The sequence below is a fragment of the Hydra viridissima genome, unplaced genomic scaffold (genome assembly GCF_058129835.1).
Source record: "Hydra viridissima isolate aposymbiotic clone 2 unplaced genomic scaffold, HvirCarnegie_v1 scaffold_2, whole genome shotgun sequence".
NCBI classification, from domain to species: domain Eukaryota; kingdom Metazoa; phylum Cnidaria; class Hydrozoa; order Anthoathecata; family Hydridae; genus Hydra; species Hydra viridissima.
In genome coordinates, this window is record NW_028324301.1 from 17,649,284 (window position 1) to 17,673,160 (window position 23,877).

A 23,877-nucleotide genomic window follows, 5' to 3' on the forward strand; every position below is an offset into this window, starting at 1 on the left:
ACCTTATAATTATCAAAACACTATTTAATGTTATTCTGCATATTTGACATATCAAACAGCATATATTCTCTCAGTATATCACATAAACTCAGAGGATTTATCTGCAGCTTGATATGTCAAAACTTGACTTCATGTGCGCTTTTATTTGTTCAATTATCTGTACTGTGATTGCAAACTGTTGCAATCACAGTACAGATAATTGAAGACTTTATTTTAGTTGTTATTTTTCCATATGGGGAACAAACCTTTTACTTAGATTCTTCATAATTTGCAGATTTATTTGGCATTTTTTGAAGTATGTAATTATAAAAGTATGTACAAAAGTATAAGTGTCTATTTATATAAAACTCGATTTGATTGCGTGATTAAATTTTAATTAACATTATAGTTATTTCTTTTCTTTTCTTTTTTTTTTTTGTGTCATTTTCGACCATTTTTACTTGATAACCATTAACTATTTTAATAGCATAGTTAAATAGTGTACTACTTAATCAAATTATACTTTTAATTTAAAACCGGAAGTGTTAACAATTGACCTAGGGAGAATGAAATAGAATTGACGGATGAAAACCCCCCAAAGTTGTTTTTCAAATCCAAAGAATTTCTTAGTAAGTGTGAAAATTGTAGTTTTAACGAATCGAGAAAGAAGATGAATGATTTACCAAAGCCTAAATAACTTTCTTTCGTGGTGTGTTTAAACGTATATATATTCATTGAAATGGTAATTTCGTTCATCATTTTCGCTGAAATTTTTGTTAAAGTCAAAGGACTTAAATTTCTCAATTTGATTCAGAATATGAATCTCCAAATATGTTTCAAGAACTCATTTCCGTTGAAAGTTTGTAACTTTTTTTAAACTTCTAACACTACATAATCAAAATACAATTAAAGAAAGAAAATAATGATAGAAAGTTAAGGAGAAAAAAGTTTCTCATAAACTCAAGTCAAGCATGTTCAAGAAACAACATTTCAAGATTTTTTTAAACATTTAATATAACTTACAATTTAGCATTCTATGTTACAGTTAAGGTATTATTACATGTGTTTGAAATTCTTATTCTTTGATATGGTACATGTTCAACAGAAGTCCTCTTATTTAAAGAATATCTATAAGTTTATGATTGCTACTTTAAAGGATACAATTATGGTTATCTGACCATGGATACATCAAAGTTATGGTCATCTGGTGACCATGGATACATTAAAAAAATTTAATGATCTGATCATTACGGGTTTAAAAATTCACGTAAGTAGTAGTACTACCCAGGTTAGCATATTCTGTGTCGATAAAACTGCATAAATCCTCGACTGGTGTTGGTGATCTTCGTAAAAAACACAACCCTTCGCTCGGAACTTGAAGCAACGACTTATTAGTATTTGCCTCTTTGTTAACGTACAAAGGACTGAGTTCAGTGCTTTCAACTTCATCAGGCTCGTCATTAGATGTTTTTGAATCAATCAGCTAAATAGATTACAAAAAGGTCTTAAAAAGAGCTTTAAAAGAATGTTCGTAGAATTTCCAAAGAACAAAATATCATATTTTGAAAAGAACAAAATATTATACTTTGTTCTTTGGAAAAAAACACAAATGCATTTACCTTGAAAACAATAAATTTACCCTGAACAGAATATTTAACATAAAGTTTGAATTTAACGGTCGCGTTAAACTCAAACTTTATGTTAAATTAGTGAAAAAACTGGCTTACACTTATTATATGAGATATTTAGGAAAAATTGTAAAGAATTAATAACCCACATAGCGAGCAGTTTCTGTAAGTGTTGAGTCGACAGGTTGCTCATAGGGTTCACTGACCACCGGAAGTCCATTAAATTTGTCGTAAGAGACGTAGCGCTCACTTGGTCTTCTCAAAAATACTTCATCATCCTCCTCTTTCTCAGAATGGATACGAGGGTCTCCAAAAGATTGAAGATAAGATGGAGGCGGAGAAAAATTGTAGGAACCAGATGGTTGCGTATCAGTAGGCTTTGGGTTGTCGCAGTACACTGGTGTGGTCCCTTTTATATGACTCTTATCCAAGTAAAATGTTACATCCTAATATTTTAAATATTTTTTATATTAAGTTTTTTACTTTCATTTCTTCTCTAAAATAAATCTAAAAATAGTAAACATTTATTTTAAATTTTGAAACTATCTTTGAAGAATGGCAAATCTAAAACTAGTTTTAACAAATGATACTTTTAATAATAAGATTATTTAATTTAAAAAAAAAAACACCACAAAAACAACAAAAAAAGCTTAAAACTCACTGTTGGGTTGCAATGTTCTTCCAAAATACCAGCTATGCGGTTAACAATATCAGTAAAAGTAGGTCGCAACGCCCAATTTTCATTCCAACATTCTCGCATCAACGCATACCTTTTATAGAACAACATCAAAAATACAACTAATTATATATCTCTTGTTTTTTGTTTTTTTTTTTGTAGGGCAAATTGCCCTAATAATAACCGGGTCTTATTAAGAGCCAAATTTGGGTCAGCTTTTGTTACATTTATTTATTTGGCGGGACATTTATCTCGTTGATTAATATAATTTTGTGTTTCTTTAATATATCTATGTTTTGTTCGAGCTTTTACAAATGTTTCTATCAGTCTTGATTTTTTAGAAATGTTATTTTTGTCAAGGTTAGTAGAAGTAAATATTTTATACCGACGGAAGTCATTTTCGTTTTTTTCAAGCAACTTTGAGACGCATTTAACGAAGTATTCCTTCGGGTACGGCTTTATGATATATTTTGATCTGTTTTGTTAGTTTATTATTTTTATGTTTTATTGGTCAACACACGATAGGCAGAAGCATGAATTTAGCCTAAACTCACAGATCTCAAATAGTCTAAATAATAGCCACTCATTTGACCGAATAAGAGCCGTGGCTCTTATATGGTACTGACGTGGCTATTATTAGGATCTTAGTGTAATTTGCACTGTATAAACACTATAAAGTAAAATTGATTTCCATTTTATTTCAAATGCATCAGCTATTTATATAAACATAACATATAGGCAAGTACTTATGTAACATTAATTTAGTGTATAGCAAGTAAGTATACAAGATAATAACTTATCTATACAATACATGTATTACATAATACATATTCACATAGTATGTAAATATAATGTAATGTGTAATGTTTGTATGCGTATATGTAATTTAATAAGCATGAGTGCGTGTGTGTATGTGTGTGTATATATAATAATAATAATAATAATAATAATAATAATAATAATAATAATAATAATAATAATAATAATAATAATAATAATAATAATAATAATAATGATAATAATGATAATAATAATAATAATAATAATAATAATAATAATAATAATAATAATAATAATAATAATAATAATAATAATAATGATAATAATGATAATAATAATAATAATAATAATAATAATAATAATAATAATAATAATAATAATAATAATAAAAATAATAATAATAGTAATAACAATAATAATAATAATAATAATAATAACAATAATAACAATAATAATAATAATAATAATAATAACAATAATAATAATAATAATAATAATAATAATAATAATAATAATAATAATAATAATAATAATAATAATAATAATAATAATAATGATAATAATAATAGTAATAACAGCAACAACAACAACAACAACAACAACAATAATAATAATAGTAATAATAACAACAATAATAATATTATATATAATATTTATTATAATTGTATGAGATTTATGGTCAATAATTAAAGTTTGTATACTATTTCTATAAGTTGATTTTAATAATCATGGAAAGCACAAGAAGGAACAAGAAAATTAAAAAGAAAACTGCTTCTAGTTTTAACTCAAAGTTAACCCAGAAAGTGACAAAGATAAAGAGATTTCAGTGGTCCAGTATTGATATGAAAAATCCAATTGCAGCTGTTGAAAATAGTTTAATGTCACATTGAGAAGCTGTATTACAATTCAGTGTTCCCTGGTAACCCTTGGTAAATATTTTAGAGAAGATTCAGTTCTTAGTGTTTGACCCAGACCTTGTCCAATATTATCAAGCAACTTAGAGAACAACTTAGCTGAATATGCAGCAACAACGGTTACACTTGGATTCGGATTTGGAAAAAGATCATTTTAAAAATATGCTTCTGAATACCAGCACATTGTTTGCATTAGCTCCAGCCTTAAGATCTAACAGTATTTGGTCCTCTTAAAACATATTACAATCAAATCTGTCATGAATTACTAAATGGGTATCCTGAAGTTACTGTTGCCCAATTTTTGTGATCTTTTCAAGAAAGCCAAGGACCCTTGACAATAAAACTGCTTCTTTAGTATGGGATACTTATTTAACACATGAGCAACTTATTACTTTCAACTTCTGTATCCAGAATAGTTATGACATTCCGTATCCTTTGTATAAAGTATATAAAGAATTCAAACTGAAAAGAGCTCATGCACAAAAGACATTTTTGAAATAGATATTCCAATGTCAAATGAAAACACAGATATTCCTATTCCAATTCTAAATGAAACCATTGTTCAGTCAAATCCTATGCCAAATGAAATCACAGGCCAGCCTTGTTATCTGACCAATGAAATCCCCTCTCATTATAATCAGATGCCAAATGAAGCTATTGTTCAGCCTATTCTGACACCAATTCAGTCTTATATAAAGGATTTAACTAATGATAGTGACAATGATATTTTGCCTTATCCAAAGATATATACAATCATGTCAAAGGAAAATCGAAGAAAGGTTTAAAAATATTTTGTATTAACTTCACAAGAAGCTATGCAATCTAAACAGAATTATGAGGAAAAGGAAAAAGTAAAGTCAAAACAACTGAAGAAAAAAGATTAAAAAAGAAAAAAAAAATAAAAAAAATTACAACAACAGAAGAAAGAGATAAAAAAAAATTATCTAAAATAACTAATTTAGTTCAAAAGATTAATAGCAATTAAAAAATTTCTTAACTGATTTTTTTATTTCCTATTTGATACACTAGCTAGATTTGAAAAACAAACAAACACTCTGTTAAAGTACTGCTATAAACCAAAAAAAAAATATTTTTTAGCAAAATAGAGTATATTTTACTATACTCTTTTTTGCTAAAAAAATATATATTTCTCTTTCTATATAGTAGTTCCTATTTCATTATTATGCTATAATCATTTGATAAAATAATACTTTTTAACATATAAGCATTCTTAGATATGTTCATTTTAGGTTATGTAAGTGGCTCATAATAGGTACCATTTCTCAATTTGCTGGCTACTATTTGGACAAAATTGAAATTTCTGTTTAAATACATTTTTCTCTGAATGAAGCATATTTTAGTACTAACTACGACTTTTTTTAGGTGAAGCCATTTGTCACTAAGATAACAGTGAAAAAATAAATGCTTCGTTAGATTAAGGTATTCTTCACGGCTATCAATAAGAGATTTGTGGCCATTAATTGGGCACTTTCCCATATAATAAAAAAAACTTAAAAAAACTTACATTTCATTTGGGCAAAATTGAGGCTGAGCCATACGGTGCCCTGCAATAAGATAATCAGCCAAATCTTTTGTTGGTAGTCCTGGGTAAGGAGAACCCCCTGAAAAGCATAACTGTTGGTTAAATAAATAAAGTAAAACACAAGAATAAAAATTTGGTTAAAAACAGAAAGTAAACAAACCTAATGTCATTACTTCCCATAATAGCACGCCATATGACCAACTACAATAGAAATTGAGGAGATATAATGAATAACAGAATTTCTAAAAATTAATTATAACTAGAAAAAAAACAAAAACCTACACATCAGACATATTAGTAAACACACGCTCTAAAATAGATTCAATAGCCATCCATTTTAGCGGAAGCAATCCCTGAAAATGTAAATGTTAGTTTTTTTTATAATGCAAGAATTAAATATATAAAAAATATTTTAGAGAATTTTGATAAAATAGTTTCACCCCAGAAATTTTGACATATCTTTCATCTTGGTAAACATCTCTGGCAAGTCCGAAATCTGCAACTTTCATTGTATAGTTCTCTCCAACCAAAACATTCCTTGCTGCAACATCACGATGAACACACTTAAGGTAAAGTAAGAAATTTTGAAATATAAAAAATCAAATTTTCATTTCTAAATAATCATGCCTTAGAAAAGTTTTAAAAAGTTAAAAAAAAATTGAAATAAGCTAAAAAAAATAAAATAATAAAGTTAGTACTTTTCTTGATGCTAAAAATTCAAGTCCTTTAGCAATTTGATAGCATGCAACACACAAATCAAAAGTTGTAAACTCTTGTTCCATACCAAGATGCTGTTTGCTCCAGATAGGTTTAAATTCTTGTCGCCTATTTTTCATATAAGATAATAAATTCCCATAAGGACAGTACTCCAATAGAATTAGTGTGTCTTTCTCAACCCCTAATAATCAAAAAGAAGTTTATTTGGCACTTTGTTTACTACACCAGAAGTAAATTTTAATGTTATGTTCAACCTTTACCTTTAGTGCAAGCGCCAAGCAGGTTTACTATGTTTTCTTGCTTCCCAATATGGATTAATATTTTCATTTCTGATATCAAGTCTTTGTATTCAACTTGGGTTGCATTTTCTATAAAATTATCAATATTGAACATATTAAATAGAAAACATCAGTATTGATATTATTAAATAGAAAAGTAGAAAATTTAAAGCTTAAAAATTGTTAAAAACTGTAATAAACAGTAACAGATAATATCAATAATAATAACAGATAAATATAACAGATAAAACAAAGAACTTTTTGAGAGTTTAAAAAACATTTTTTAGACAACTATTGAGACCTACAATGTCCTAGGTTTGTTTTTTGACTGAAAAAATTACTCAACCTAAGGATTAGAATAAAATCTTGTGACATAAAACTTTCTCATGAGAACTATAAATAAAGGACATAGAGATAAACATGAGATCACAACAGTAGTGAGCCATCTGCTGTGGCAAATATTTCTGCATTTTACCTAAATCTGGGTCCATCTTAGTTATGTATTATAAAATTTTTATTGATTGTCAAATGGCTAAAGTAATTCAATATGTGTTAGAAAAACAAGGTTCAAAAGTAATTCTATATGTGTTAGAAAAACAAGGTGTAACACAGTCTATTGGGTTATCCAATGAATACTTGTTAACAGCAGGTATTCTAGATTTAAGTACCTTTTAATCGCTTCACAGCAACAGATACCATTGTCTCTTTACCTTTTCCAATTTTTGATGATTTGCTTGAAGTAAGACTATCATTTCTAACAAGTTGAGATTTTCTAAATGATAACCTGCTAATAAAAGCTTTGTGCTTCATGCTTATCTTATAGCGTGGATCAAAACTTGTGATGCCAAATGCATCAGCTATGTAGACTTCACCAAAAGCTCCAGAACCAACGCATGTTTCTATAAAACAAAACTTTGCATATTTATTAGTATCTTGAATGAATTTATTTCAATTACATTTAACTTGTGGACTAGAATTTTATAAATGTTTTTAATTACTTAATTACACATAATTACAAAAGAAAATTAAAAAAGAAGAAAAAATCCACAAACTCAATTTTATTTTATTTCTTGGAAATTCCCACTCAGGGAAATATGGAAGCTTGTGAATCTGTTCAGAGATTGATTTTGTTGGGTCAAGCTTCTGGAAATAATCAGGTGCTGGTGGAGCAGTTAGTAAATAAAATCCTCCATAAAGTCTTCTACGCTTGAATAACACTATACTGATTGCAAGAAGTACCACAAAAAGGACTACACTGGCCACAAGCACAGCAATCATATAAATATGATAGGTTTTTTTATCATCTTGATAAACAGCATTCACAATTGGATTTTCTATAAGTAAAGCAACTTGTTATATATAACCATCTGGTTTACATCTGGTTTAGATAATCAATTTATATATATATATATATATATATATATATATATATATATATATATATATATATATATATATAATCATTTTTTAGTCATATATAATTATTATATATAAGATATGGTTATATGTAAGAGTTATATATAATAATTATAGACAAATCATAAACAGGTAAAAAAATTAAAAGAAAAAGGGGTTTGAGAGATAATTGATAATAAAATAAGTGTTTAGTATTTATACAATCAAATACTTACTTATTGACACTGTATCATAAGTAACACCAAAAACATTACTGGCAACACATCTATAGTTACCATAGTGACTGCTCTTTAAAACCGAAAAGTTTAAATAACTAAAATAGATAAATTTGTTCAATAATACACTGTTATCTTATGATAGCATTATCAAAGTAAAACACAACACTAAATTATTTCATCAAAAATTTTGGTATCCTAAATATTCACATTTTACCTAATTCCAAATGAAGAGTTCAGAGTGACAATATTGAACTGGTTGCCTTCTTGCTTTTCCCACCAAACAAATGGCATAGGATTACCAGTTGCTGAACAATTTCTAGAAAACTCTTGGTTAGGGAGTGCATAATCATTTTCTTGGTTATAGATCATTTCTGGAACGCCTGTGAAATTAAAAACAATGATTAACAATATTGTGACCTTTTCATAAACATTAATATTATTACAAAAATAGAAAATCAAAACAAATACACACTGTAAACATGAATGCTAGCAGTTTGAGAATCTGTCCCTAGCTTGTTTTTGACTTCACATTTGTAAAGACCATTGTTAACTTTCCAGTCTGAATTGCATATAACAAGAGTATAATTGTAAAAACCAATCCTTTCATTTATGTTACTAACAATTGTAAAATATTTTCCTTTTTTACTGTTTCTGCAGTCTTCTAGTGAATTTAATTGAGTGGTATCATCAATTATACTGCCATCTTTATACCATTTTACTTCTGGCTGAGGGTAGGAATCCACAGTACATGTTAAAGAAACAGTTTTACCAGTGTAAACAGATACATTTTCCATAAACTCTATTACTGGCTCGTAGATAGCTGGAAAAATAAAATATCATAAAAAAAAGATTTGACCACCACATTTTTCAAATTTCTAATGTTATATATACTTAAATTTAAGTGCAGGATTCTAAAATTCAAATTAGTTAAGTTTCACTTAGAAAAACTAACATTAGAAACAGTAAGTGAACCGTATAAAAAAAGTCCAAAACATGATCGTGATCCTGTTACTACTTAGTTTACTGGTACTTAGATTACCACTCATCTGTGTACTATGAATTGATGCAACTTACCATTTACTGTGACCTGCGATGCAAGCACAACATTTTTTCCTTCTCTTGCTGGTATCCCAATGCAAAAGTATTTCCCTGAATCAATTGGCTTGGGTCTTTTAATTGTTAATACAGAAACTTTAGTTTCAAAAAAAGATCCTTTTTCTGTGACCATTAAATTGTCAGATAATGATAAATTGAGACCATCTTTTTGCCACAACAAACCTAAGAACAGCCCTGCTTGTCCTGTGCATGTCAGATTCAATAAACTCTCTTCATCTGTGGAAAGATTTTTTGGTTCTATCTTTAGGTAGCTTGAGGCATCTAATCATTGTTTAAAATTAGGATGAGCATTTGTAAAAAATCATTAGCCTTTTTAAAAAACAAACAAAATTTTTTTTTGCTAAAATGCTACATAATGAATTTTTTATTCTCCTTTGTTGTTGTTATGGTTATTTCTACTCTTCAATAAAAGACAATGGCTATAGAACTAAATGACTTAAATAAATTACCACGTTGGTCAATTATACCAACAACTTGATGAATATCTTTTCCATAGCGGTTTTCTGCAATACATCTTATGAAAAACTTCCGAACATCAGACTGGGGAACATTAAAAAAAGACCTCAATGTAGAATTTGAATCTTCTAACACTATATCAGCTTCTGAACCCGTCTTCCAGTTTGTGGAAACAGGTTCACACTCACTGTTATTGATAGGGCAAGACCAAGGCTGATACTCCCAAGCTATTGACGGCTTTGGATTATAACTAACAATGTTGCAAACAACTCTTAAATCTTTTGCATGTGGTACAAGAACATATTTCTCTGACTTGTCGATTGTTGGTAAAACTAAACAAAACTAACAAAAATATACTCAAACATAACAACCAAAAATTTGATATCAGCAAGTTTTTTTATTATCATCAGATAGAAATACTGGCAACTTTAAAATACACCTACCTATCACACTTAGAGTTGCATTAGCAACAGCTTTTCCAAACATATTTTTAATACTACATGTATAGGTTCCATCATCTTCAGGGTAACGCACTTTCTCAATAACTAACTCTTTGGAGATAATATCATATCCATTCCCAGTTTTAATTTGATGGCCATCTTTATAGAACTCCACAGAGGGAGTTGGTATTCCATTTACCTTACAAAAAAGCGATTTTTTTGCAGCAGCACGAACAGTTACTGAAGCAAATTCCTTTATTTGTGGTGCCATTGGCTCTAAAATTAAATGGGTAGCAACAATATTTCTATAATAAGAAATGTTTACAATATTTTTAAACTGTTATGTTTGTTAAATGCATTATTCAGTTCTATTTTTAATTAGCAACTTACCCTTTACAGTAACATTCAGATCCCAGAAATCAGCACTTTCATTGATTGAAAGTTTACACACATAATTACCAGCATGTTCTGTAGTAACCCGAGTGAGCATTAAAGTCCAAATCTTTTCAGTAGCACCTTGTGGAGTTAACTTAGATTGCATGAAAACATTTTCAAATGGCACAGGAAGCAACTTAAGCTGCCCATTTGATTTTTTTTCTAATAACCATTCTAATTTAGCATTATACTCATAGGTCTTACAGGTGACATTAAAATTATCATAATAATGTAATTTTAATAATTTTCGAGAAGCTACAAGGTGATACTTTTCTGCTTTAACTAAAATAATAAAAGAAAAGAGCTTTCAAGTATTAATTTATTTAAAATGATAAAAGAAGATATATTATTCATAAACTATTCTAAAAAAAGAAAGCACAAGAAATCAATTTAAAAATATAAATGACAATTACAATAATGTTTTATAATTAACATGAAACTATATGAATCTTAGAAAATTACATGATTTTATAACAAGTTCAATTTTCTTCTCTTCAATGTAATTGTTTTCTGTTCTGCATACATAAATACCAATATCAACTAATGTAACTCTTCGAATTACAAGTTCTTGATCATTTATCAGCCTGTACTTAGAATCAGTTATTTGAATCTCTTTTGCTGGCCCTCCTCTTGAATATTTATAAAACCTCACTTTTTTTGCAGGATGAGACATCAAACATGAAATAATGATATTGGAATCTTGTGAAGCAGCAACTGCATTCATCATTTCAGGTTTATTCTTCAACCAATAAAGTTTCCGCGCTTAAACAATAACAGTTTGCATCTAATTAAATATCAAAAAAGGATATAAACAAGTAAAGTAACTATGTGAAAATTTAAAAAAAAAGGAAATCTATGGCATTTATCTAATTACTTTCACAGTGAATAAAATTTGAACATTTAGTTTCAAAGTCTTAGAAATTACCATTTACATTAACCTTTGCTCCATTACTTGCTGTTTTTGTTATGTCAAAGCGTGATGTAGAAAGACATGTGTATGTGCCTTGATCACTAATACTAACATCATTAAAAACCAACACACTTTCAATAACTCTATAGCCATCTTTGAAATATGGCTTGATAGTAAGTATATTGCTATCAGGCAGTTTATTGGTATTCTTTAACCATGTTAGTTTTGCAAAGAATGCAGTGGTGCTACACTTGATTTCCAAGGTACTTCCTTCATCAACTTGATTATAAGATTTACTTATAATTGGTTCAGGAATATCATCAGAAACTGTAAGATAAGGTTGTACATTTAAAATTTGAAAAAGATATTTTGCAACATTATTAGCTTATTTATATTACAATTATTATTTTCAAAATATCATCTTAAAGAAAATAATGTCTCAATCAGGATTTTATCAACTAATTTAAAAATGTAAAATCCAGTCTTTATAAAAATTCTGTCAAATTAAGAGACATGTGAAAATGTAATACATAGTTGTACAGTAAATATAGTTTATGTATTACCACATTATATTATTATGCTCACCTGTTCCTACAACAAAAATGGTAAGAGTTTTTTCAATTTTTTTTCCTGTTTCTTCTGCCAAACAAATATAGTCACCATCATTCTCTTTTCCTGATATCAATAAACTAAACTTTTGATTTAAAACTTTTAGGGAATCATCTAGCTAAAAATTACAAAATTATGCATGCATTAAAACTAATAATTGAATCATATAAGAAATCTAAACAGATTAAATCATAATTGAATCAACTTAAATACATAACATATTTGTGAATTTAGTTACTTCTCAATTTAACATAATATAGAATATGTGTCTCATACAAAATGTCAAAAGCTGCAAAAACTAAAAGAATGAAATAAATCTTATTTAAAAACAAACAAAAATAGCCGAAAATCTATTTATTGTCAAACCAAAAAATTTCCACAAAGTGTAATTTTTAGTTTGCATATTTATTTTTGACATGCCAGATAGCAAAATCATATAATAGACAGCAAAAAATATAATGGCATTTTTTTTATACTACAGAAGATATGTTAGTAATTTATTTAACAGTTTATTAAAATATTAAAGAGTATAAAATAGATTAATGCATGATTGTTTACATATAATGCAGACATTGTAAAATGTTACTTTTTAATACATTAAAATGTGATTTAATAAACTATGTTGATTTGGGTAACATTAAAGTTAGTACCAAAAAGTATTTTATTTGGTTAAGACTAAAAGTTAGATTTGAGTTCAAACAGTTTTATTTTGAATTTTTTAGGGTTTTGTTTTGGTTAAGGGCTTAAAGATGTATTTCAATAATAACTTAATGTTTAACTATAGATTTCGTAAAAAAAATTTCATCACATTAATTTGAATGTGATGAAATGAAATCACAAACACTTTTTTATAAATACCTGTAAAACTTTTTCTGAATTGTTATTTCGATCTCTTTTTATCAACTTCAAATCTGCAGATAAACTATCAGTAACACAATTAATTTCAACTGTCTCTCCAACAACAACAGCACGTAACAGATCTGAGTTGATATCTTTAAAGAAAAGCTCCTCTAAAAAGTTAAAATTCAAACTATTTTAATAAAAACCCACTCACTATTGTTGAAGATATAGCCCACATATAAACATTGTTGTATATTAGTTAAACTTGTGATTGTGTTGAAAATATCAAAAAGTTTCTAAATATTTTCATAAACTTTTTCATATTGCAAGATTAGGAACCTTAGATAAAGCTTTAATAATGCTTCAGAAAACAGGTATTTAAACTTAAGTAGTGTGTGAAACACTGGTGTTAGTACTTACTACCTACTAACTATAATGGCTGGAACATGTATTAGAAAATTTATCAAAGAGCTTTGTCTTTATCAATTTTAAATTCAAGTTTTTATTTATATGAATTTGATGTAAGGTAGACCAGTTTTTCAACTAAAGTAAAAAAATTCAGCATTATTTTGAAAAATTCAGAGACAACTTTTTAAAATGTCATGTCCAAAGCTATAATACTATATAATATATAAACTATGTAAGTTTAGCTATTAGATAATAATGAGTGCCAATTAGATAAAATAGACCAAATTTAAACCTTGATAAATGTAGTTTGAGAAGCAAGGAATCTAACCAAATGTAGCTGTATAATTACTTATATTAAAGAATTACCATTTGTGGATAAAATTCACATTAATAAAGAACATTTTGAAAAATGGCAACTTTCATATTTTAAAAATGAAAATTGTTAAAATGATTTCTACAACTGTTTAAGTTTTTGACAGATTTAAAATTGCTTATAAATTCAGTCTCTCAGTAAATACAGGGTTTAATTTTAATTTTTTACATAGAATAACTACTCAGATAAAACTTTTTAATTGTGTAAAAGTTGTTTTAGAATATCTGGACTCTTTATAACCATTTTTCTTGACACAAAGATAGTAGTTTTTCTTGCATTTTGGGGAAAAACTACTGACTATGGGCAAGAGGAACCGTGAATCCATTATCTCTGATTTGTTTTTTTATCTCTTTTTCCATTTTTGTTAATTTCCTCATTAACAAGTTAAATTATACTAGGTTGGTTAGTTTTTTAAATATTTTTGAGTTTGCACTTCTAGTTTATTATGATTAGATACAGTACTGTGAATATGCTTTAGACCACTTGTATAATTAGACGTATTTGCTATTTTTTCCTATGTAATTTTTTTAAAGCGTACTTAAGTTTAACAAAATATAAGAAAGTTGAAAGAGTATATTATTTTGAATAAATAAACAAAATTGATGAGGGAACATGAGGGATTTGTTTGTTTATTTATTAAAACGATGTGTCATAATAACTACCGACAAAGCGTTCACCTAAATAAGAAATAAAAATAAACTGATTTAAACTGATTCAGGTTCATACTCCTTCATTTTTTGTTTTTGACAGTATAAAGTGCAGTCATAGAATGAATTTAGTACAATAATTATGGGTTTTGGTACATTTTTAAAATTTTTTTTGTTTTTTATGAACACAGTTAAACAAATAGTTAAAAATAATTAAACAAAGTTTTAGTTTGCATTTTTAGATAAATTAAATTTTTGTTTTCACTTTTAAATGTTTAGTTTGCATTTTTAGATTAACTAAATGGGTAAAATATCTTTAATAGAAAGACAAAAAGTTATTGTGCTTCACGAAGAAGGTTATTCGCAGCGCCAAATTTCGTCCAAACAGGATATTCAAAGACTGCTATTATAGAAATCATTAAAAAGTTTAGAGAAACTGGCTCCCTTGAAGTTAGAAAGAAAAGTAGTAGACCTTCTAAGCTAACAAAAGATGACAATAAATATTTAAAAATCGTTTCTTTAAGAAATAGGAAAAAAACATCAACCGAGTTGGCAAAGGACAATTACACAGAAAATGGGAAAAATGTCAACTCTTCTTATATTCGACGACACCTACTCAAATCGGAATTAAGAGGGTGTATTTCAATTCGAAAATCATTATTACGGCGCACAGTGGAGTATTTATACGAAAAAGTTAATCAAAAGTCAATTTTCAAAATTTTGTCAAAATCTGTTTTTATTGGTGCATTGGTAAAGCTTAGTAAAGGTTACATTCCTAAATGGTCATTTCGGTTACCCATCTCCCTCCCACCTTATTGGGGCAGCTTTAAAAGTCGAGTAATTGTGGTAATGAATTCAATTGTTTTTCAACGTTCCTGTTGACGAGCATTATTACAAATTGTTTTTTGAGTTTGTGGTTAGTGACAAATTTTAAAAATCATAATGGATATTGAAAAAGAAGGTAAGCTCATACTTTTGGTATATTTATTTTCTTTATTTTATATGTTACTGCCACATTTCTCATCAATTATATTTGATGTAAAAAATTTAACGTTTTTTTTTATATACACGATATTAAAAAGTGTTTTTGAATATCAATTAAGCCTTATTAAGCTACGAGCTTGTGCTTCACGTAAACCTTAGATATTCTATTTACCATTTTAAAAAAAAAAAGTTGCACATGTACGCTCCCTAAGATTTTTTTAATTTTTTTAGTCAATAAGGCAAATACATTTTTTTTGTGATTAAAACTTTTATTTAATTTAATTCATATTTTTATTGTAGAATCTCAAGCTATCACAATAAAGATGACTAGACAATCACTTTATGAAGTCTTGGAGCAAAGTTCCGAGGAAAAAATTGACGACAAATTCGTGTTTTTATTAGAACACCTTAAAAACATAACTAAATGCCCTGCAAATGAAGAAAGTGCACTAAAAACCATTTTTTCACCTTTTAAGTTCCAATTTAAACAAAAATGGGAAAACGCTAGCCGTATAAGAGAGCGTTTTTTAAAAAATAACAAACAATGACTCAATACCACCATAGCTCTACCAACTTGGACGGTAGCAAAACCCGGCCGACCGTCAAAAGAATTTTGTGAATCGAGTTCACCAACGAGAAGGCGAAAAACAAGGGTTTTAAGGGAACATATACCTTGTGAGCAGTTGATGTATGCTGCTCAAATGAGTCAACGTGCTGCAGGGAACAGTGACGCGTCTAACGTTATAAAGGAAATTTTATTTACACCAACAAAAGCCAAACAATATAGAAAAAATGACACAACTACTGAAGATATGATTAAAAAGCACACACCATCAGAAGCGTTGTCAATTTTTGTGGAAGCTGATATGACTAAAAAACAATATGAAATTATTCATGCAGCCAACAAGAATATAGATATTCTTGTTATTCACTTATAAAAAAAGCCAAAAAAGAATGTTATCCACCAGAAGAATCGATAACAGTTACAGAAACTTGTTCAGAAATTAAATTACAAGATCTTCTGGATTACACGTCTAGGCGATTATGTTGTTATACGAATGAAATTATAGAAAATTTAAATGAAAAAGAAAGAAATAATTTAGAATTGATTTCGAAATGGGGTTGTAATGGCTCGCAACAACAAACGTTTAAACAAAAATTTCAAAACAGCGATGATAGCGACGCTAACATATTTCAAAGTTCTTTTGTGCCCCAACGGCTCATATGCCATATTGGTAACCAAAAGAAGGTGCTTTGGCAAAACCCAGCACCATCATCTACAAGGTATTGCCGAACAATAAGAATCCGTTTTATTCGGGAGAGCAAAGACGTAACGAATGATGAAATCGAATACATAGAGAACCAAATAAAAGGCTTGAGAAAAAGTGAAATAATAAACGCTTTTGGTGGTAATTTGCAAATAAAGCATGTATTTCTTTTTACTATGATTGATGGAAAAGTTTGCAATGCTGCTACAAATACGACATCAACAATGAGATGCTATATATGTGGGCAAACTTCAAAAGATTTTAATGACTTGAATAACAAAACGACAGAAAGCCGTGAAACACTGAAATTTGGGCTATCAATACTGCACGCAAGAATCAGATTTTTTGAATCCTTGCTGCATATGTCGTATAAAATACCAATAAAAAAATGGCAAGCAAGAACAGAAGAAGATAAAAAAATAGTAGCGGAAACAAAACAAAAAGTTCAAAATGCCTTTACAGATGAATTAGGGCTGTTGGTTGATATTCCTAAGGCTGGATTTGGGAACAGTAATGATGGGAATACATCAAGAAGATTTTTCGCCGATCCCTTAACCGCTTCCCGCATCATAGGGGTATAATTCATCACAGGGGTATAATTCTCCAGTGAGACAATAGGACTCTTGATGCCAGAAACATTAGAAGACTCACAAGCGATGACGATTGACGACATATCAGATATTGATTCTGATTGAAAATGATTGCATTGACATGTACAAAAATATTTTATTTTATTTTGGATTAAATGTAGGGCTATAATAATAAATTTAGTTTGTTAATTTCAAACGTTTGGTTGTCAAATCATTAGCCCCTTGTAGCGGATTTGCCATAGGATTTAATCCTTTAACGAAAAATAGTAATTAACAACAGGTATAACCTAAGGATTAAGTTCAGTGATTGAGAAACCCAGTATAGGTTTAGATGCATCTTTCAAGTGTGATTATCCTTTTTAGTATTATAAGTTTAGTTATTTGTCATTATGTTAAATAGTTGTAAAGTTGTAGATATTTGTAAAGTATGTAAGATGTAAAAAATATGTATTTTTTGTTTTAATATATTAATTTTTTACATTTCATGTGTGACCAATCGTTTTTAATACAATATAATGACCCTAAACTTCTTTTTACTACATATTACATAGATAATAAACATAAAATAATTTTGTTCAACTTTTCAAGTGAAATACTCCACTGTGCGGCGTGGCAATAAAGAAAAACGACTTAAATATGCGAAACAGCACAAAGATTGGACCCAGGAAACGTTTAACCGGTTTCTGTACACCGATGAATCAAAATTCGAAATTTTTGGAACAAAAAAATGCCAACATGTTCGAAGAAGAATTGGAGAAGCCTATCAGCCCGAGTGTTTAAACCCTAATATTAAACACGGAGAAGGCTCTTTACATGTTTGGGGCTGTTTATCTTCATCTGGAGTAGGTGATTTGATCAAAATAGAGGGGCGACTCACCGGGGAACGTTATGTGGATATCCTAAGTCACCATGCTGTATCATCCGGAATGAGACTAATAGGTCATAATTTTATTCTACAGCAGGACAATGACTCAAAACATTGTTCATGATTGGCAGTTATTTAAAAGTTATTTAAATGAAATGGCAGAGGAAGGAGTACTGGAATTGATGACCTGGCCTCCCCAGAGTCTAGATTTAAATATAATTGAGCATATTTGGGATTACCTGGACAGAAAGATGGTTGAACATGCTCCCCGAAATGCTGAAGAATGTTTTGAAGTACTTCACAGAGAAAGACACAACATACCCCAGGATTTTATAACTAATTTGTATGAATCTATTCCCCGCCGAATATCGGCTGTGATTAAGACAAAAGGAGGACATAGTAGATATTAAGAATTTTTTATGAAGTTCGACATTAAAAAGTTTGTTATTGCTCCATATTTTTGTGTGAAATACATGTGTTTTAATAAGTTTATAATCTAGAACTACAAACTAAAATATTAGAGAAGAATTCTCCGGAATTTTTTGAAAAAATGTAAGTAGTCTAAAACATATTCACAGAACTGTATATATCATCACTATATTGGTCTATTAAAATTTTGTAACAGGAAAAAGTTGTTTGTCTGTGAGCCTTTAACTTTATATATATATATATATATATATATATATATATATATATATATATATATATATATATATATATATATATATATATATATATATATATATAAATGAAGTAAACAAACGCAAAGTAGCACAACAACTATAATGGTGTAAGGTTGGCGAGAATGAAATTTATTGTTAAGAATATAGCTAACTTTACCAGTTTATTATTTGGGACTCGCTTTGGAAACCTTAATTATGGGCACGGTAATACCGCGGGTATGTAGTTATTTCCGCGGTAACGGTAATCAACTTTTCACATGTAAATTTTGACGCGTCTAGATTATGTATGCGACTGCAAATTTCAAATTAAGTTTGGTGATTACAAAGTAAATGTTCCGTTGTTATTTTTAAGAACGTAGTTTGTTATTGCTGATGTAAAAATCTTTAAAAATAAAAATAAATGAAAAAAGCAGCCAAAAAGTTAAGATGAGTAGTAAAAACATGCCATTATTGACCTTGTCGTGAATGGCACCGCGCCCAAAAATTTTGCCAAGATGCTAAAAAAGTTTCTGAGTACCGTTTACACTGTGATTAAACGTTTTCAAATGATTGGTCGTGTTGAGAGGAAGCCTGGCAGTGGTTTAAAGAGGTCAGTTCGGACTCCTCAGCAGATCAAGGCAGTCGAGAGTCGAATTTCTCGGAACCCAGTACGGTCAATGAGGAAAATTGCTAAAGAGCAATCTGTCTTCGTTCCCACAACATTGTCATCTCCCTGAAGGCTGCTATCAAAAATGAGTAGGACAAGAAGTTACAGAAGCCGACTTGAAGCTGTGATTGATGTTAATGGAGGACATATTGAATAAAGCTTTGGTAAATGTAATTCTAAACACTTCTTATTAAATAATTTTTTTTTGTTTGGCTTTAAGTTTTTATTCTTTAATAATTTTTGTCATAAAGATAATTTTTTACGAAACTTGTGGTCGCATACTGTTTTAACTAAACTGCTAGCGCCAAATATATATTTTGAGATCTTCAATTATTTCCGTTCAAGGCGAAGGCAACGAGAGCTGTTTGTTATTTTGTATTATTTGCCTTAGTAAATTTAATAAGTTAGTAGGTATATTTAGTTAGAACTTATTACAATTTTTACTTAGATAAATAATTAGACATAGGTATAAATTAAAGATAACCACACTTATTTTAAGTAACAATGACAGTATAAGTTTTTATTGACGTGTATTGAAAGATGTCATCACAGTGTTGACACCATTTCATACTGCTACTAAATATCTTTCAACAAACAAAGAATTTTCTGTGCACATGGTTGCTGCAACCAAATATCAAGTAACAAAACATTTGCAAGTATTGGCTAAAGATAAGAATATCATAAAAGAGTTTAAGACATTTAAGTATGTTGAAGCACTATTTTCCAATAAATGAAATGCGTAGAATTACAATTCTTTCGTATGCAAAATTTAAAAGAATTTTATATAAAAAATAATGAAAGAAAAAGAAATTTAAACAGCATGATAGATGATTTGCGTCTAATAAAACCAACCTCCTTAGACTCGAATCAAAATATACCTCTCGAGTCACCTGAAAAAAAGAGGAAAATACATAAAGGCAATTCAAGTGCTTTTTTTGTGTAATTGTTTTAGAATGTGAAGAAAGTTAGGAAAGTGAAGCTGCCATCGATGAAGTTGACAGCCACTGGAACAGCACAGATTCTGATGACATCATTTCTTTATATTAGAAAAGTAAAACAGGAATCTATCTAAATTTGTCACAAGTACCACAATTACTGCTGTCAATACCAGTAACAAGCACATCAGAACAATCATTTTCAATTGCTGGAAGAACACTGGAGGATAGAAGGAAACAACTTCATCCAGATTGTGTCAATGCACATTTATTCTTCATTTTTTGAATGTGAATTATTACTTTTGATGCGGTGACTGGATGGGGGAGAAGCAGAAACGACGAGAATGGGGACGGAGATAGGGACGGTGATGAGGATAAGGTGGCATGGGGACAAAGCTGTTGGGGATTTTGTAGGAATGGGGAGAAACTCTATGGGGATGGTATGGGGAAGGAGATTTCTGTCCCGTGTAACTCTCTAATTTGCACTATGAAGTATGAGTCTTAACGAGAAATTTCGGGATAGCAGACTGCACGAAATATTATCAGTGTATTTGCCTCTAGTATTGCTAGCAAGTAGACAGCATCAAACTGGTTCGCCAAATATAGTACAGGTAACTTTGATCCCACAAACTAGCCACATGGTTACCATAGAATCATAGGTCAATAATGAAAAACTAAAGATTGAGACTTACCCATCTTAGAGTGCCTATAAATTATCGTTGAGTTAGGTATTAGCAAACAAACATTGTTAACTGATTGTTGAAATCAAATTGAAATTGGTTAAGTAAAAAATTTGATAATTGAGTTCCACATGAATGAAATGCAAAACAGAGACAAAATTGTTTGAAAACTTGTGTTGTTTTTTAGTCACAAATTTGATCCATTTTGAATCAAATTGTCACTTGTGATAAGAAATGAAACTAGTATGGAAATAATAAACTTTCAACACGGAGGTTGGATAAGGACAAATTACCAAAACACATTCTAAAGCGCAATATTCATCAAAAGAAGCTGATGGTTAGTGTTAGGTGGTAAAGCGCAGGTGGTGATCCATTATAATTTCACGAGGCCTGGCTCATCGGTAACGGCAGAAATTATACTGCAACTAATTAGACAAAATGTTACAAAAACTTAAAAAAAATTAGATTGATCAACAAATCGACTCCAATCTTATTGCATAAGAACACTCCACCGCACACTGCACAAATGAATAACCTGCCGCTTAGATGGCAGAGGTTTATAGAAAATATGGGTGCATATTTTGATGAACTATTATTATCATCATCATCATCATCATCATTATTATTATTATCATCATTATTATTATTATTATTATTATTATTATTATTATTATTATTATTATTATTATTATTATTATTATTATTATTATTATTATTATTATTATTATTATTATTATTATTGTTATTATTATTATTATTATTATTATTATTATCATTATTATTATTATTATTATTATTATTATTATTATTGTTATTATTATTATTATTATTATTATTATTATTATTATTATTATTATTATTATTATTATTATTATTATTATTATTATTATTATTACTATTATTATTATTATTACTATTATTATTATTGTTATTATTATTATTATTATTATTATTATTATTATTATTATTATTATTATTATTATTATTATTATCATTATTATTATTTATAGGTCTTCTCTTGTTACATAAAAGAAAGATACTCATTAGATAGATGATGATGCAGTTAGAAAAGAAAGAGACTCTTGATGTGAAAATATAAGATTAGGATGCAGTTATAGAAAAACTCAATGAATATTTTTGTTAAGCCAAAAACATTTTTAACTGATTAGAATTATTGTATCAGCACTTTATAACAAAATAAGTTATATTTAAATTTTCGTAATAAAAAAAACAAACGTAACGTAAGGTAGTTTGTTGCAGAATTGTTTTTTTTTTAAATATCTCCGTTGATCAAATATAATCTGAAACAGTCATGATATATTCCGTCTCTCCGTTTTTTATTTTCTTATCGATTCAGTAACAAATATACTGTCACTACCAATTTGGTTATTTATGAATGTTGATTAATTAAACAGTGAAATCTTTTTCACTGTATTAAATTTGAGAATAAAAAACACCATTTACTCTTAAATTTTACCGCTTTACGTATTTAGCAACTTCATTATCCAAGTTTTAGATAAATATTTGCATACAGCACGGACGATTTTTTTACAATACTTATTCCTAGTTTATCTAGTCGATTACTTAAACATATTCTCTCAGGTCTTAAGAATAAAATGAAACAATTCTAAATTTAAAGCAAATGTCCAAAAAATTCAAACTAATTTTTCCGTTTGAATGGTTATTTTACAATTTATGATAAAACATGATTAATTAGCAAAATGTCAAGATTTAAATAAAATTTTGCAGTTGCTGATTATAGTAAAAAAAAGGTTGAATAAAGCGCCATGCTAACTGTTTATTACTGAATAAAGCGCCATGCTAACTGTGTAAGTCAAAAATACAAAAAACACTTGCCTGACACTTGGATCATGTAAGTCCAATAAAGCATAAAAATCAAATGCTGAAACATTTTTAGCAAGTAAAAATACGATTTAACACGAGAAAATATATTCTGTCGTTTAACACTTGCTTTAAATCCGATAAAATTTTGTTACTTTGATTTAAAGCAGTTCCAAAGCCCCATTCAACAGTTGCTTCGTTAGAGTAGCAAAAACAAAATATCTTGTATTAAATCAAAAATGGCAAACTGATATTATAGAATTATCGTTTTTCATAACGCCTCTAAAGTTAAACAACCAACAGTTTTTCTGCCAAATTAAAATTATTTCTCATATGAACTTTGTGTTTATATTATCAACAAATAAAACTGTCTTTAAATAAAGAATGACACATTTCTGACATATGCTTTTCGCTGTTAGAAATATAAAAAAGTCCTTTGCATCACTATTGGACCAATCAGATTAACCTAAAAGGCTGTACTAAAAATATTGTTATGTGATTTTCTCCCGAAAATGGAACCCCTTTTTTTAAGGTATGTAACTTCTCGACACGAAAGACACGTGTAGTTTTATACTTATTTTTAATTTGTAAACCTTTATAAGAATCAAATAAGTTTCTTTCAGTCTAGAGAAAAAAATATAAGATTTTTATTAACTTAAGAATCCCTGCACACGCAGGTAAAAGACATTTGTGTAAATGTCCTTGTACAAACATTTAGTTTTAAATGTCACTGCATAAATGTCCGGGTGTAAATGTCCGGATGCTTTTTTTTGAAACAAACCATGTTAATGTGACAAAATTGTAGTGTAAAAAAAGATGGTGTAGAAAAATGCTAGTTAAGTGTTATAAAAATAGTTATGTTCAAAAATTATTATACACACACTTGTTTATTAATAAAATTCATTTACTTTATTTACATGTCATTTAAAAATTACATATTTTCTTCTTTGAAGTTTTTCGTTTGAGAAAAAAACCCGACCCATAAATCAATAAAGTCCCGC

At 28.5% G+C, this 23,877-nt stretch overlaps 1 protein-coding gene, 1 long non-coding RNA gene and 1 pseudogene across 2 annotated transcripts; 2 read left to right on the top strand and 1 right to left on the bottom strand.

Moving 5' to 3' along the window:
• Window positions 1–1,004: 1,004 nt before the first annotated feature.
• LOC145193852 (vascular endothelial growth factor receptor 2-like) lies at window positions 1,005–23,251 on the bottom strand. Its single transcript, XM_090077264.1, has 23 exons — window positions 22,892–23,251; window positions 12,974–13,125; window positions 12,092–12,233; window positions 11,522–11,833; window positions 11,059–11,358; window positions 10,552–10,878; window positions 10,165–10,437; window positions 9,715–10,053; window positions 9,224–9,526; window positions 8,622–8,969; window positions 8,364–8,529; window positions 8,147–8,244; window positions 7,568–7,849; window positions 7,184–7,414; window positions 6,498–6,605; window positions 6,219–6,418; window positions 5,961–6,083; window positions 5,803–5,873; window positions 5,681–5,721; window positions 5,503–5,599; window positions 2,269–2,377; window positions 1,757–2,053; window positions 1,005–1,462 (listed from the first exon to the last, which is right to left on the bottom strand). Exons 1-23 carry the CDS (start codon window positions 22,944–22,946, stop codon window positions 1,235–1,237), a joined length of 4,602 nt encoding a protein of 1,533 aa, XP_089933390.1. The 5' UTR covers window positions 22,947–23,251; the 3' UTR covers window positions 1,005–1,234.
• On the top strand, window positions 2,627–4,962 carry LOC149892272 (uncharacterized; annotated as a pseudogene).
• Window positions 14,674–16,462, top strand: LOC145189008 (uncharacterized). The gene is made up of 2 exons (XR_016449467.1): window positions 14,674–15,344; window positions 15,668–16,462. It is a non-coding gene; the product is annotated as an uncharacterized LOC145189008 (long non-coding RNA).
• Window positions 23,252–23,877: the final 626 nt, after the last annotated feature.

Coding starts and splice junctions, on each gene's coding strand:
- LOC145193852 (XM_090077264.1), bottom strand. CDS start 22,946: ATGTTTCAGCATTTGATTTTTATGCTTTATTGGACTTACATGATCCAA. Junction 5,600..5,680: donor ATGGGAAGTAATGACATTAG/GTTTGTTTACTT, acceptor TATGCTTTTCAG/GGGGTTCTCCTTACCCAGGA. Junction 2,054..2,268: donor AAGAACATTGCAACCCAACA/GTGAGTTTTAAG, acceptor TTAAAATATTAG/GATGTAACATTTTACTTGGA.